Source organism: Micromesistius poutassou (genome assembly GCF_964030765.1).
Source record: "Micromesistius poutassou genome assembly, chromosome: 16".
Taxonomy (NCBI): domain Eukaryota; kingdom Metazoa; phylum Chordata; class Actinopteri; order Gadiformes; family Gadidae; genus Micromesistius; species Micromesistius poutassou.
Window position 1 is genome coordinate 2,895,712 of NC_140286.1, and position 16,593 is coordinate 2,912,304.

At 44.9% G+C, this 16,593-nt stretch overlaps 1 protein-coding gene across 1 annotated transcript; it reads right to left on the reverse strand.

Moving 5' to 3' along the window:
- On the reverse strand, nt 1–9,724 carry nmnat2 (nicotinamide nucleotide adenylyltransferase 2). Its single transcript, XM_084480427.1, has 11 exons — nt 9,570–9,724; nt 7,203–7,291; nt 5,987–6,054; nt 5,738–5,816; nt 5,344–5,470; nt 4,733–4,813; nt 4,405–4,449; nt 4,043–4,119; nt 3,071–3,172; nt 2,223–2,290; nt 1–456 (listed from the first exon to the last, which is right to left on the reverse strand). Exons 1-11 carry the CDS (start codon nt 9,652–9,654, stop codon nt 354–356), a joined length of 924 nt encoding a protein of 307 aa, XP_084336553.1. The 5' UTR covers nt 9,655–9,724; the 3' UTR covers nt 1–353.
- Between the last annotated feature and the right edge of the window lie 6,869 nt (nt 9,725–16,593).

A 16,593-nucleotide genomic window follows, 5' to 3' on the forward strand; every position in this document is an offset into this window, starting at 1 on the left:
GTGTGACTGCTTAGAGTAGTTATAATATATGTAGTTCTTGTGTAATGGTTAGTATTGGTTGCAGTTTTGCTGTAGCGTTCCAGTTAAATGCTCAGGGTAGGTGTAGTTCTTAGTTGCCTTTGGGGTCAGTGGCGCAGCACAACAAACATGGGAGGATGTTTGACACACAATGTAACGGGCAGCCGGACTGTTGGGAGGGTCGGTGCTAGAATGGGCGGGGTTAGGAGATGATGTTGAGAGTGGGTGGGGTTTGGTGGGAAGGGTCACGCAGTATGTGGGTGGGGTTAGTAAGGGTTGGCAGTTGGGAGATAAGAGGGGGTTTAGGATAATGTGGGCAGAGTTAGGCAGTGTGCCTATCCTGAAGCAGTGATGTAGAGCTGACTCTGCAGGATGTAGTCAATGACGGGCTGGTTCAGGTACTCCACCACATGGCCATCTCCGTGCTGCAAGGCCAGCCTACCACGAGACACGACAACACATTAAGATACACCGTAAGATCACAATAATGACAACACAACAAACCACCTTAGAATCACAATAATGACAACACAACAAATCACCTTAGAACCACAATAATGACAATTCACTTTACCTTCTTGAATATGCGCATGTTTTTTTTATTTTTGATAATTTGATTTTCGCTGCAATGCGAACTCGGGAATAAGATCAGTAATTACCGGACCTCATGATTATGTTATAGCGAAGGTTAAGTTTACTTGAATTAAAGAGCCATGTTTCCTTAATTTTCTTATTTACCACCACAAAAACTATATATAACAAATATTAATATTTGTTATATATAGTTTTTGTGAAACAACATTATTGAAATCACTATTGATCAGCATTGACTAAAGATTTGTCAAGGGTATTTTAAGCTACAAGCTAGTTTAAATGTTACATATTGCGAAGTACCCCCTAGAACCAGCTCAGGCCACCCCTAGCATTTGGGCAACCTATTCTCCTGGTTGAGGATCAGTGATTTAGAAGACTCTTTTATCCAAAGGGACCTCCAGTGAACTCAGAGACATTCATGGTCAGGTAGAGGTTAGGGCATCTTACTCTAGGAATGCCTACAGGTTATGCTGTAGAAATCCTCTCTTCACTTTAAGAGTGTACTTTCATACAGTCAGCATTTACTGCAGACCAACTGAGAAACCGCTATGCCATTCGTTAAATTAGATCGATAACAGCCAGGGTACCATAGCGAGTAATTGATGACACAATGCTTAACGGTCGGTAAATCAGATGTAGGGGTTACGGTACAGGAGTGTCAGCAGTTTTAACTGATTGAGTCTGGGAGGTCAAAGGTGAAACTAGGGGTGTACAGTATAAACGGTATAGAAAGTACACCGGTATGAATTTGCGCTACGGTATGGATTTTGACCATACCGTGAGACCGGTGTGACCGTAAGTAAAGTAAATACAGTAACGTAAATTTTTCATATGAAAAGTAAAGTTACGCGAAACTACTGAAAATATGGTAACGAAACGTAGTTCCTTTTTCAATTCGGCGCAACGTTACTTTTCCCAGGGACCGATTTGACAGCGATACTGCCTTCTCAGGCAGTATGCTAAGCACGCAGGCGCGCAGCCTGTGCAATAGTCCCTTCACAAGCTCTCATTCACCGTACGAGACAGACGCTGGTAGCGTGAAGCTGTCTCTGCATCTCAGACATCGCTTCCGCAGGCATTTTCCAAAGCCAGTCCTGACGACAAATAAAGCCAGCGGTGGAACAAGATAACAAACGCCGTCACTGTTTACCTGTTTAAGGACATGGTTCCCTTTCAAAATGTCGATAGAAAGGGCTTTAAAGAGACGGTCAAAACACTCGATCCCAGGTACGCGTTATCTGCCCGCACACACTTCAGCCAAATTGAGATGCCAAAACTATATGGCAAGGTCCGTGACCAAGTGGAGAAAGAAATCCATACTATCCATACTGGAAGTAACTTAAAAAAAAAAAGAAAGATTTAGAATTTTTTTCTATTGCAGTTTTGCTCAATAAATGTTCTTAAAATATTTCTGTAGGCCTACTATGTGAATTTTTTCCTAATAATACAAAAATAGCTGCCTTACCAGTATTTTACCCCTTCAGAAGCATTTATATCGAAATTAGAATATAAAATTAACATACCGTGATATAATACCGTACCGTCTATGCCTCAAATCATACCATGATATAAATTTTTGTCCATACCGTACAGCCCTAGGTGAAACTCACCGGCTCTTGGTGGAGCTGACGATGGACATGGGGTGGTTCATGTCATCCTTCACCATGATGATGTTTTCCTGAGTGAAAAAGAAGAGGTAAATTACAGTTTGAGGACCAGAGGGAAGCCAGGAAAACTGGTTGTGTTTAAATACTGCAGTCAGCTGGAAACTCTGTCCTTCACCGCTCAATTCGTAATCCAAGTTGATGCCATTATTCTCTAATTGGTTTTCGACACCAGTGCCGGCGGGATTAAAGGACGGGATTAGTGTTTCACAGGGATTATGGGAAAAGTAGTCCTTTACAAATAATTGGATTAATCAGATTAGGATAAACACAGGGTCTGACCAGAGCTGCCCTTCTAGTCTCTCTCTCTCTCTCTCTCTTTCTCTCTTTCGTTTCTGTGTGTTTCTTTCTCTCTCTGTTAATCTCTGTTTCTCTCCTCTCTATATCTCTCCCTCTTCTCTGTGTCTCTCTCTTGTTTCTCTCTCTCTCGCTCTCTTTTTTACTGTGTCTCATTATTTTGGTCTTCATATTTATATTCATACTTTCTCTCAAATGTAGGGTAGGGTTAAGGATCCCCCTCTTCTAGGTGCGATTTGTTGTTGAACTCTGACCTTGTACTTGTGGATCACGAACAGGGGTAATGGGTTATACTTTGGTTTAGGGTCCGGGGTTAGAGGTGGGTCAGACTTTAGAGGTTGGGTCGAACTCTGACCTTGTGCTTGAAGAGTGGTTTAGGGTTGGATTTTGGGTTAGGGTTTGGTCAGAGGTAAGAGGTCAGGGGTTAGCGGTTAGGGTTTGAGTAGGGTTCGGGGCTAGGGTTGGGTCAGAGTTTAGGGGTTAGGGTGAACTCTGACCGTGTGCTTGCGGAGCACAGAAGAGTGGTTCATGATTCGCTCCGTGTCGGCTCCATCACGAGGGACCACCACGATGCCGAAGTCCCCGACGATCACCTCCATCTGGGGGGGAATAGAGACAACAAGGACCCCTTACTGCTCCAGCCCACCGGACTCCTGCTCCATGCAGCAGGTGAGACATGCTAACTGACCGGGATTATTACACATGAGACAACATGTCGATGGTTTGTTTTGATGCTATTCTATGAATTTGAATAACCTCTTAGTCCCGAAATGACCCGTATCTGGGTAAAGCCCTACCCTCCCAATTGCGTATAGTATAGTATATCTTGGTTTAATTTCCATATAACTAGATTGGATCAGACAATATTGAACTAACTGGAGTAGAACATTCCAATTATGTGGAAATTAAATCCAGATGTTTATTGTGTAACATGGTCATTTAAAAAACACACTGAAATCCGATCCGAGTGGTTGCCCGGATTGGATTTGAAACATGTACCGATAAATTTGTAGCTGATCAAACCACTGGCCTCTATAAACTAAGCAACCATGCTAAAGAAAATGAAAAACACTGAATGGACCAGCAGTAAAACGCCAACAAAATGTTAAACAAACATTAGCAGCCTATTGAATACTATGTTAAAGTTCCTATATTTTACCACCAGGTGTAATGTTGATCAGGCATTATACAACATTTAAAATTTCAAGCCATTAGTGACATCACAAGTAGGAGGGTCCACACTAGATGTTTGATCATCTGGATAGATCAGCCTCCCAGTTGATTCTGTCCACTGGGTAGGCTGGCAGGCTGCCCTAGGTAGTGGCCATTCAACACCAATAATATGTTAACGGTTTCAGCCCTTTGTGTAAGACGGAAGACACTAAAGGGGTGGAGTCAGGTGGGTTGGAGGGGTTAGGCAGGCCGGGTGGGTGGGGTTAGAGGGGTGGGCGGAGTTACAGGGTGCTTACATCACTGTCCTTCCACAGACCAGGGATGCAGAAGGACTCCAGCAGATCACTTCCACAGAGGAGCAGGATACGCAACTCTACACACACACAAAGACACACACACACACACACACACACACACACACACACACACACACACACACACACACACACACGCAGGAGAAGTTTACTGGATGTACATACAGGCAAGGGAGACATCTGACTGAGTCCACAAACACAAACACAATGGTCTAGTGGCTAACAGGGAATGCTAGCAACACTGGACCCAGCACAAGGTACCCAGAGGAACTCATGGATGGATTGCATCAATGAGTCTCATTGAACTGGGGGCAGAGGAAGAGGAAGATGAGGGATCCACTCACCGATTTCTTCATACCTCATGGCGGGTCCCAGGTTGGCGTTCTCATCTGAAAGGGGGAGGGAAAGGAAATTTCATAAAACGGTAGCCAAATGTGGACTATGTCTGTGTTCTGGTGAAATCTGTGTTGTATTAGGAAGAAAGTGTTCTATGATGGTTCAAAATGATAAATGCTGAGGTTGTGTTCTGATTCCTAGAGCTACTGTGCACGTCTCCTAAACTGGGTCACGCAGCACTTTGTCGCTACTCCAGTTCTAAGAGTCTGCCTGGACTGTCAGCCTGTGTGTGTATATGTGCTTGGTTGTGTGTGTGTGTGTCTGTGTGTGTCCCACCTATGAAGGTGAAGCGGTCCATGCTGGGTCGGGCGCAGCACATCTTCCCCAGGCTCTCGCTCACCTTCCCCAGCAGCTTGACTTGACAGGAAGCACACCCACACACACATGTGCTCGGCTTCAAAGTAACAGCCTCACGCAAATTACCTTGTCGCTGACCCTGACACTTTACCACTGTCTATTCGGATTAATCATTATATTCATAACTTCTTCCGAGACATCTGCATCATACAATTTTTGTTCTTGTCCGAATACAAGAATAAAAATCAAAAAAATCGGAACAATACAATTTTGTGTTGTTATGTGTCTATTCAGACCTTTGTGCTCTCCTGGCAGAGCCTGGAAGGAGGGACTTGGGTAGTGATTCCTGGGTCGGTTGGGGGAGTAGGATTAGGGTGTGTTGTCTCACATGGGGCCATTGAAGCTCTGAATACATGACAGGAAGTCACCTCATAGTCCTGTCTATCTCAAGCCTCTGCCTTTACATCAGCGATAGGTTCCTATCTCTTGTCCTTTCAAATGAACAGTTTCATACCTAGAGGTAATAGGGGCTTATGGGTAATGGAGTCTTGATTCAAGTACAGGTTTTGCACCATGCAGAGCGCACTCACTTGCTGTGGGTTTGTTGGCCAAGTTGTTGTGGTTCTGGTAAATGGGTGGGGCCTGGTTCTGTGGCTGACCAATCACAGGAGTAGAGGAGGGTGTGTTTACGTTGGACAGAATGCACCCAGTGACTCGCTGGAGAGAGAGAGAGAGAGAGAGAGAGAGAGAGAGAGAGAGAGAGAGAGAGAGAGAGAGAGAGAGAGAGAGAGAGAGAGAGAGAGAGAGAGAGGGAGGTTTACCCTAGACCCGGTAGGACCAGTACTGGAACAGATACTGTACCCTGGAGTAGACCCAGAAGGACCAGTACAGGTAGGCCCATTCTCATTTAATATATGTGTGTATATTAGTACATAGTGCATATTTTGCATATATTTCCAATTAGCATGTAGCTTGGTGTCTTACCTTCATGAGGTCGCGGTGGTGTTCCAGGACACTGCAGGTGGTCTGCCAGGTCTGCTGGTAGCACTCCCAGGGGTCCACTCTACACGCACATGTGATTGTCATATCACATTTATACAACCATTACAGTATACAAACATGGTATCATATGTTACTGTTATCTGAATGTTATCTAATAGGTAACTGTAATCTGAATGTAATCCAAAAGGTAACTGTCATATGGATGCAATCTGATAGGTAACTGTAATCTACCTGATCCAATCAGAAGACTGCACAGCAAGCTGGCACATGGTCAGGCGATGTTTACTGGGCACCAGGCCCTGCAGGAAACATAGGACGTCATCATACCAGGAAGTCATCAAACACAGGAAGTCATCAAACACAGGAAGTCATCAAACCAAGAAGTCATCATACCAGGAAGTCATCTTACCAGAAGGTCATCATATAGCCTGCCCAGTACAACCACAGTCTACTGGTGGACACTAGGAGCTGCCCAGTACAACCCCAGTCTTTCCCTGGTGGACATTGGGAGCTGCCCAGTACAACCCCAGTCTTCTCCTGGTGGACCATTGGAGCTGCCTAGTACAACTACAGTCTTCAACTGACACTGGGAGTTGCCCAGTACAAGCACAGTTCTTATACTTGTGGACATTGGGAGCTTACTAGTGCAACCACAGACTGGTGCACATTATTTCAAGATGTTATTGACAGGTTTATCGATTAAAAAGCTGAATTGATTAACTGGATTGTCGATTTGGTTCCCTTTAATGAACCGTTTATTTTTCATTGAATACCAATAATTTCTCTACTGCCCTTCCTAACCTCCTAGAAATTAGCTTTTCTGTTAGTGTCTATGCTCTGTATCTCCCAGTTCAAAGCTGTTAGCTTCTCTGCTAGCGTCTATGCTCTGTATCTCACAGTTATTATCATTTAGCTTCCCCTCCGGCAACTATGCAATCTTTATCCCACAGCAGCAGCGGAGCAAAACTAGGACAAGGTCTGCATTAATTTGAGAAGATGGAGTGTGGAAAACAAGCTGTTAAAAAACCCCCACTGTTTATAGGACAACTGTCTGTCTGTCTCTCTGTCTGCCTATCCATCTGTCGGTTTATTATAAACCCTGTTCTATATGAAAGATGAGATCCGAAGTTGGATGTAAATGGATCCAGCTCAGTTTGACTCATCGCTGTTGGCTTAATCGTGTAACCATTCATTATTCATGATGTCTACATGCACCCTTCAGTAAAGTGCATAAGATTTCCTCAGATTTGGGTGTGTATACTTGTGTATACAGCCACTGACAAGACGTGTGTGTGATTGTGTACTTACAGGATTATATGTTTGTGTGCATTGTATATTGAAAGGGTTAGAGATGTGTATTGCATACAGACAGGGTTAGATGTGTGTTAGATGCGTGTGTGTATTGTGTACTTACAGGATTAGATGTGTGTGTGTTTTGTGTACTTACAGGTTTGCCGTAGGAGTCATGCACAGGCGAGATGATTCCTCCAATCACGATGAAGCGGCCCGTTTTGTGAAGGTATTCTCTGGCTTTCTCTACAAACACACACACACACACACACACATACACACACACACACAATCCCACATTCAATCCCACATACAACCAAACACCCCCAGGAGACAGCAGAGTGTTAGTACATGACAACAATGACATTGAATTGCATGACGATGAATTCCAGACCATAAATCCCGCTCTCCCACAACTGGATTGTCTTGGATTCAAAGCACTGTTTAGTAGCAGCCTTTAACCAACCTAACCAACAACATCAGCCTACAACACCAGCCTACAACAAAAAGCCACAACTACAACCCAAGTCTACACCAGCCTGCGCCAGCCCCCAACCCCAGTCTACAGAACCAGTCTAGACTGGTTCTGCATCCTACAATCCCAGCCTAAAACAGCCTACACCAGCCTACAACCCCAATCTACAACAGCAGCATACAACAGCAGTTTAGAGCAGCATTGAGCAGCAGACTTGGCTGCTGCGATGTCTTGGGCTGGATTCTTCTGGCGTCCAAAGAACTTTTTTAACCCGGGGAACCATTGAGCTGTTGGTAACCATGGAGACATGCCAGGGAACCATGGCCAGGCCTGAGAAAGCCATCATTAATTTGATTAATTTGACAGACGGGCCGCGCAATGGAAAAAGCTCATCTGCATCAGTCTCCGTAGGGATGGGTTGCGTCCATGTTTGAAATCTCACTTCATTAAACACAGCTTCCTTAAGCTATAAAGCCTCCCTTAGCTACATTTAATATTGCATTACATCCTTCTGGGTTTCTGGCTGTAATATGTAACTGTGTATGTAACCATAACTACAGTAACTAACAATGTTACTAACAATGTCATGTAACTCACTTTGTAAATAATATGTACATGTAGCTCAGGCTGCCTCCAGGCATGAGTAACAGGGCTTGTGCTCTTTTGCTTTCAGCATAGAGAAGCAAAGAGGCAACATAGGGAGGGAGGGATATGGAGTGAGAGAGTAGGATGGAGTGAGACAGATAGAAAGAAGGGAGGAAAGAGAGGGATGAATAGAAAGAGAGAGAAAGGGAGATCGAAATAGGAACAGGGTGAGAGAGGAAGAGGTATACAGATGGAGAGAGAGAGAGATGTAAACAGTGAGAGAGAGGGAACGAGAGAGACAGACAGACAGACAGAGAGAGATGAAAAGACAGAGAGAGAGAAAAGGGTATACAGAGAGAAACACAAACAGAGAGAGAGAGAGAGAGAGAGAGAGAGAGAGAGAGAGAGAGAGAGAGAGAGAGAGAGAGAGAGAGAGAGAGAGAGAGAGAGAGAGAGAGAGAGAGAGAGAGAGAGAGAGAGGTATACAGATAGAGACAGTGAGGGATAGAGATAGAGGTATACTGATGGAACCAGAGAGAGTGGGGAGAGAGAAAGTAGGTCAGAAGGCATAGATGTGGTGTTTGAGGTTTTCTCCCTGCCTCATTAAGGCGCTGTATAGAATTCAACATAGGCCTAGATGTAGGCCTTTATAAACGTGGCCTAATAGATCCGTTGAGTTTAATGGTCATGAGCAATTTGCACATACACGTACGCACGAACGCACGCACGCAAACACACGCACACGCACGAACAAGCGCGTATTAAGCTACGCAGCGGTTAACTTGTTGTCTCGTCTTGTTCTTATAGGCCTATGGCGGGGTCATCGGCTCTCGCTTTTATATTGGTAGCTCACTATCTCCCAGTGACCCGCCAACCAGGGTGCCTCTCTCGGTTATAGGTGACGCAGAGACTTTATGAAACAGTCTCTCAGCATCCTAATGTCGGATTACTCTAAAACTGACCAAATATCTGGGGTTGTGATCAATGTGGGCCTAATCATTATTTATTCGTTTGTGTTCGTATTCGTTCTCTGGGGGATTTTGGCATATAAACCGCTCCACGCCGATGCTATAAACACAAAGTTTCGTAAATTCGTAGGGCTATAAAAAGAGAACTGTTTTAGTCTGTTAACCCGTCTTCCGATCCGACAGAGTAGGTCCTACGAAGGCTTGACGTGTCACAACGATGTGAATCCCACGTGAAACGTCAACAGAGATATAGCCCACACAGCCTGCCCACCCTGACACTCCCCGACTCCGTCACTCCGGACATCGCCCTTTCAGCACCTCCCGGGTGGACAGCAACCCATGACGTATGTCAAAGCATACCACAAATAACCGTGTTGTTCTAACACGTAAAGCTCTCATTCATTTTAGTTCAGGATCATTAAGGGTCCTCAGGACGGCCGTCTTAAAAGCACCACATCGCTCCATCATAATTACATCTCGATCAGCCTCGTCTTACCAAACATATGGATGTGTCCTTTGGTGATGGGGTTGAAGCTGCCACACGACAGCAGAATAACGTGGGTTTTGGCGTTCTCTGTCATCCTGACGGGTGTAGTGCGCGGTGTATGTCCACGGATAGCGCCTCGCAGTCCTTTTGTTGTTGCTGTTGAAGCCCGTACGACGCAGCGCGAGAGAGGCGAGGTTGATTCGGCTGCGGCACTCACACCAGCCCCTCGCGCGTCATCACGGAGCTCTTTAAAGGCACAGTGCCCGCACGCACGCACGCGTGCACACACCCACGCACGCACGCACGCACGCACGCACACACTGAAGAAAACACCAACATGAGTGCTGCTCTGAATACCAACACGCATACAATAAAATGAATTCAAAAACAGAAACGAAAGTCAGTAGTCAAAACGAAAGCCATATGACGTTTGCAGCAAACATGTCGTCAGGTGGTAATGGCCTTTTATGTAAGTCATCGTAGTAGTAGTAGTAGAGATGTAACAGATGTACAGAAAAACTCACTTTGAGTGTGTTGATGGTAAGGTCACCGTTGAGGTTATGGGTGTCTGGCTCGTGGTCGCGGGCTTTGGTTCTCACAGAGACTCTCCCAGTGGCGGAGCCAGAGGGGTGGCCGGGGTGGCACTGGCCACCCCAGGTGCCACCCCTAGTCAGTTCACCGTATGTTTCGTTGAAAGCACGTCCGCTCTCCCCCCCGTCGACAATCGCGGTCGCCCCCCCCCCCCCCCCCCCCTCAACAATTCCATATGGACCCCCCTATAAAGCCTCGGCCACCCTCGTGCCACCCCTGGAAAAAAAGTCTGGCTCCGCCACTGACAGAGACTAAACTCAACTCTGGATGTTCTCAGATGGTCCCACACTCAGCTGCACTTGCAGGTGAACCCCGCCCGCGCGTGCACCCCCGTCCTCCGGCAGAATGTGTAACCAAGCGTATCCCCAAGGTGGGCCACGCCTGACTTCTCACTCAAGAGAACAAGGGCCATGCGCTGCCACAAGCATTACAGTGAGGCCACCGTACCTGGTGCTCTACACCCATTGAGCAAGGCATCACAGCTGTTCAACCAGCCTGCCAGTGATGATCTGACATAAAAAAAGGGGACAGCATCATCCCGAAGATTGGATTCAAACCAGAACCTTTTGCCTGGGAGTTGAAAGGTTCTTGGTTCGATGCCCAAGGTCAGCAGCCTGTCATACCTGCCGGTATCCTTGAGCAAAAATGCCTCAGCCCATAGCTGCTCCTCAATAGATTTACATTTGGATGAAAGCATCTGCTAAATTACTAAATAGTGATTAGTGAAGTGGCAAATAATGCATGATAGTTATTCATTGAATACTTCCCTGTCCAAATCTTCTATATATTCCACATGTACCTCAATCTGACATGAACGAATCCTGGAGAGGTAGGAGATAGATATAAAGTATGGGTGTGGACTTCCGACTGGGTTTAGGGTTACATAGGACAACCGACCGGCCTCCCCAGGGAACTGTACCTCCTGGCAGCATCTGGACCCTTCCATGTGTGATGTCACTGGAGGGTGGATCAAGAAATGTCTTGTCATGTCCGATCAACGTCACCCCTGGTGGTGAACCAGAGGGCCTTTAACCACGATGGACTTGTGGACGTGTTGACGGATGGGGTAGAAGTGGGTTCTCGATACAATTCAGTATGAATACTGGTTGAAGCGATTTTCTACAGCCTACTGCTTATTAGGCCTTTATAAAGAACTGATTAAAGAACTGAGTTTTCCAAGCCAGATTCTCAAAGCCTGGAAATCCATATCCACATCTAGAAAGCTGTAGGGTTTGGCAACAAGTAATGAAAATGGCCCAACTCGAGGGGCGGAACCAAGCATGCATTTGAAAATATCACTGCATGCAATTGGATAACACTACGACCAATCAGAAGAATACAAGGGGTGACGTATTCAGACCAGTGGAGCTAACCAATGGATACGACTCTTGCCGTATCCGGACGTGAATGTGTGGGCCAGGGGAATTGGGGAGTGAGTATATTGTTCGCGTTCAAATCACTGGAAATTATGGGGAAAAAAGATTTTGAAAAAAACACCTGCATAATCAGTGTGAGTTGTTCACCAAAATAATTGGTCGCAATTGTGTCCCCAACTAATAACCCTGTTGCTCAGAATTACTAGTGATCTAAATTCATTTATTCTATGCTTTATTTAGACCACATGATATTCAAGCTAACATCAGTACCTCATTGGACCACATTTTTGTAGTGCTAACACCAGTCCTAAATAGCTTCTTCTTTTGCATAAAGAGTGGTCAACACAACACCATATACAGTTTCATGGGTTTGGGATAAGTCAGACCCTACGAGCATGGCCTCTTTTCCATTCCGTCCAGGCCGAAGGACCGAAAGTTTAAAATTAGACCCTGTAGGAGAAGCTAACGGCTGCGGCCTATGGATTACAGTACGCACTATACATGGCACTGGACTAGACCTTTGACTTCACTCAGCTCAGCAATTGAAATCTGAAATTGTTAATGTGTGTACCATCAAACTCCTAGTTTCTATAGTAAAAGTTGAGGATTCGTCAGCCCTATGACATTTCTACGTAGGAATAGGAAAGACGGATAGAGCCCCTAACACAGCAGGAGCAGGAGTTGGCAACATCTATTGAGCAGGTATTTGATTTATTAATAATTTATTTTTGTGCTTTCAGTGCTCATTCAGTATTTCTATTAATGCTGTTTGGCTTAATACTAACTGGAGATGATGTCTTTCAATAGAATAATCTTATTTGTTTCAGTTGCCTGTTGGAGATCATATTTGCTGAGGTGGTCCTTCATGATGGAGACGGAGCTTTAATGACCCTGTCCCTGGTGTGTTCCTGCTTCAAAGCAGTGGTGGAAATTGAATACTTCAGGAGTAAATTGCATTTTCTGTTCTTTACAGTAAGATTACAAAAATGGCTGTAGCTATACAGTTATGGTTATATAATGCATGTTTTCCATGTTAAATCAATTTGAGAAATCATATTTTTCTCAAAATTGTCTCCAACAGGTGTTGCAAACTGGACCAAGTTCTCAGAAGAATACAGGGCAGACTTTTACCAAATGTACACTCTGGATACGTTTAGAGAGTGCAGGGTGACATTCAAAAACTGCATACCAGTTATGAAAAATTGTGCATGGAAATGTAATGAGTACTTCTTATGCCTCTTTTCCACCAACAGTACCAGCTCAACTCGCCTCGACTTGGCCCGCCTTTTTTTGCGTTTCTATTGCCAAAAAAAGTACCTGGTACCTGGTATCTGGTACTTTTTTTAGTAGCACCTCCGTCGAGGTTCCAAGCGAGCTGAGCAGGTACTTTTGTATGACGTAAACAGGCTGCTGGCAACTGATTGGCCAGCGGCAGCAAACGGGACTAATCATGTTGTGTCCGGCATGGCTCCCGTAGTGGTGGACTTCATGATTTGTTTGAATGAATCAGTTTGCGTCGGTCAGTTCACCAAGAAGAGTCGTTCGTTCGTTCGTTCGTTCGCATTTCCGGTAGCGGTGAATCATGATTCTCAGTCACTGAGACTGAGGTCAGACTCGGCTCCTCCCTCGTTCTCGTTCAAACGAATCACGAATGCACAGTTCTCAGGCGAGTCGGTCAGACTCAGCTCCTCGTTCGTTCTCATTCTCAAACGAATCACGATCGTGCAATGGTGCAAACGGTCATCAATCAACACAACATTAACTAAGTTCCTTTTAGCTGAGGAGGGCTTCATGTTCGGAATCGGGATGTTGTTGCCCGGCTGACTCTCGTGACAGTCCTCGAGTCCTTCTCAGTCCTCGAGTCTTCACCGCTAAACACAGTCAGTGAACGAACGGCGACTCGCGAGTCAGCGCAACTCAGCGACTAGTGGGTGGAGCTGGGAGTCGAGTCTTGGCGAACAAACGATACGAACAACGGCGAATCAGGTCGGTTCATTCGTTTTAAAGAATCGTTCGTTCGAACTGATTCGTTCGCGAATAAACTAGGGTCTCAAGGGGGACACGGATCACATTTCGCCCTGTGTATCGCTCCTTTCCCAGGGCTAGACGGCCTCCATCAACGTTACCATATGACAAGACACGCAGTTATTGCGTTTTTTATTTTATTTTATTTCCCATCATAACCTTTCCCGGGAATCAGGAAATAGTCTTGATCAGATTTTAGATGGAAACGCGATGTGCCTGGAACCAAACCAAGTCGTGCCGCACTTTGTGCCACAAGTTGTGGCGAGTTCAGCTGGTACTGTCGGTGAAAAAGTAGCATTTCAGGTATTGCTACCTAACGATGCCAGATGCTTGTTTGTTTTAAAACTTTTGATAGAAGTTGTTGCATAGTGTGTTAACCAAGTACTGGAAACTCAATTATTCCTATTCCATGTGCATCCATAAGGAAATAATGATGGTCTCATGCATTAGTCAAATAAAAATAATAAATATGGATATAAATAATTTAATAACTAACAATTGTAGCCGTTTAAAACTGACACAAGTAAACATTGCAATTACAAGTAATAAAACCCAAGAGACACAAAAATATAACCTTACAGTGATCTCTATGGGTAGAATACTGACCAGAGGACTTCTAGACACCAAGGGTTTCTTCAATGTGATAATCCATAGAAAATAAAGGGGGGCCCTCTAACAAGGACAGTTTTTATTTAGCGACAGGCTGCAGGAAAGGGGAAAAGAGGGGGGCTGCAGGGCATCTACTCAGAACTCGCACCCTGGCTTCTGCTCTCAATTCTGCCAGCTCTGTGCAGGGCTTTCACAATAAATGGGCCATGGGTTGGTGGGTGAACATTTATTTCTTTTTTATTTATAAATATATATGAAAATGCTTTGTGTCCATGTTTATGCCACACCAGGCTTTGGCTACAGAACTAATACTTGTTAGTGGGATCACTCATCTATTGTTTTTTTTCTTCTCATGGAATTTGTTGACAAAGTATATAATATATCACTAGATTTATCCTTTCATGATTCCTTTCAATTGCACACACTGACACTCCACAAACTTGGAATCTGATGCACACCATCTCCTGGTTGTTAAACCGGTTTGGGTGTCTGATGCACACCATCTCCTGGGCGTTAAACCGGTTTGGGATTTGATTAATTGTGGCGGCTAACAAGCACTACTCCATCGACGTGGTGGTGGCCTTTTACATCACCACCCACCTCTGGAATGCACCTTACAACATCATCCCCCATGCACACCTACTGATTCCACTGATATCCACACTGCACCTTGTTAATGATTAGTTAAATTGATTGCCTTTTGTTAAATAAATTACTGTTCTTAAACCGTTCATGGTGTGTCTCCCACATTTGTCATGGCTGAATAGCGAGGTTATGACGGCAGCTGCAGTTTTTTTCTTACCCTAGGTTTTTTTCCCTGCCCATATGTATCTGGATGATGATTTGTCCCATTCCCAAAACTGTTCATCTACAGGTATTGAATGAAAAAGGCATAACACCCTGTGTTATTCTTTACACATCGTTTTTACTATGGATGTTAAATCCAGGTTCCAATCATATTGATCAAAGGACACTCAAAGCTTGGTATTGTAATGGCAGTTATAAGTTATTTTTTTTTATCTTGTAGTCCATGAGACTGCTTTGCTTTTTACTACCTGTCTGTGTGTGGGCTTTGCGCACCTTCAAGGGAAAGATGCGGTGGTTGAAAAAAATCTTTCGACCGCTTATTAAGTTCACTCGTTGCTTATAATGGTTTATTCATTTCCCAGTATCATTTCCTTCATTTAGAAGACGGTTTTGTTCATTTTTGAATTGTAAAATAAATAGGCTACAATCATTTTTTGAAGTTGCGAGTTTTTGAAATTGTTGGAAGCGAGTCGAGCTGACCTTGCCTGCTGTACCGTAGCCTATATATGTAGGCTATTGTACTGTATATAATATTGGTGAAACACGACACTGCCAATGTGGCAGTTCCATGCGCAACAGGGATTTCTAAAGGTTACTGTAGTGGCGGCGACTAGCGTCAGGAGCAACATCACTACGGTAGAGCTAAGAAGGTTCTATGAACGCTTCAGACCAACCTTACCAACGAACGACGTAGGCTACGAAAGAGATTCATAGCAAAGAAAGTTTCGGGAAACACACGTGATGTTAAGGTAGAACTTAAAGTAGAGGTTACGAATGACGTAGCGTTAAGAAGGCTTTAAGAAGGTTTCGGGAAACCGGGCCCTGGCTCGTTGTTGATAAAATGCCTGTGATTAAGGGGGAAGGGTCCGGTGTGGTTCATCATGGGGGTGGGGTGGGGCGAACAGCCAATCAGCGTTCACTCCCTGTGTGTAACGTGGGTGAAGTAACGTAAAACAGCCAATCAGCGTTCACAGCGTTCATCAGCGTTCTAAAGGCTAGCTGTGTGGCTAACTGCTAGCCCGGGGACCAGCCCCCTGCTAGCTACCGCCGTGTAGCAGCACTACCATTGCCGCTGTCGTGAACAGGCGAAAAGTGTGTATTTTGGTGTGAACGCACAGTTAAGGTATTGGATGTGGGCGTGGTTGGACGTCCAACTCCGCCTTCCCGCAGGCCGCAGCTGTTAGTACTTGCCCTGTAGGCGTGGTTTATTCACCATTCCGCTCATTTCCAATATAAACTGAGTCTACCTGTGTTGAAGAGATGCATCACAAACCACCTCCTCGATTGCAAGCTCGTTAACCTTGTGTCTCTGAATAAACGTGTTGAACATTTACCACTCTCTGAGTCATACCCGTAACAACGATACCACAAAGGATTACAATTACGTTTCATCACTAGGCAATTTATTTGTCATCGAACTTAATTGTCATCGAACTCGTAGCGAGTCCAACCTCCAACCTTTAAAAAAAGTCTGCATTTTTAGTACGTCAGTGACACATCAGTACCTCGTATCAGTTTGATTACACAAACACACGCACATCCAGACGCACACAAACCCGCACACGCACACACACTTCTCCGCCCCCTCCCTCTAGGTTGCCTGTGTGACGGAGCGTCACACACAC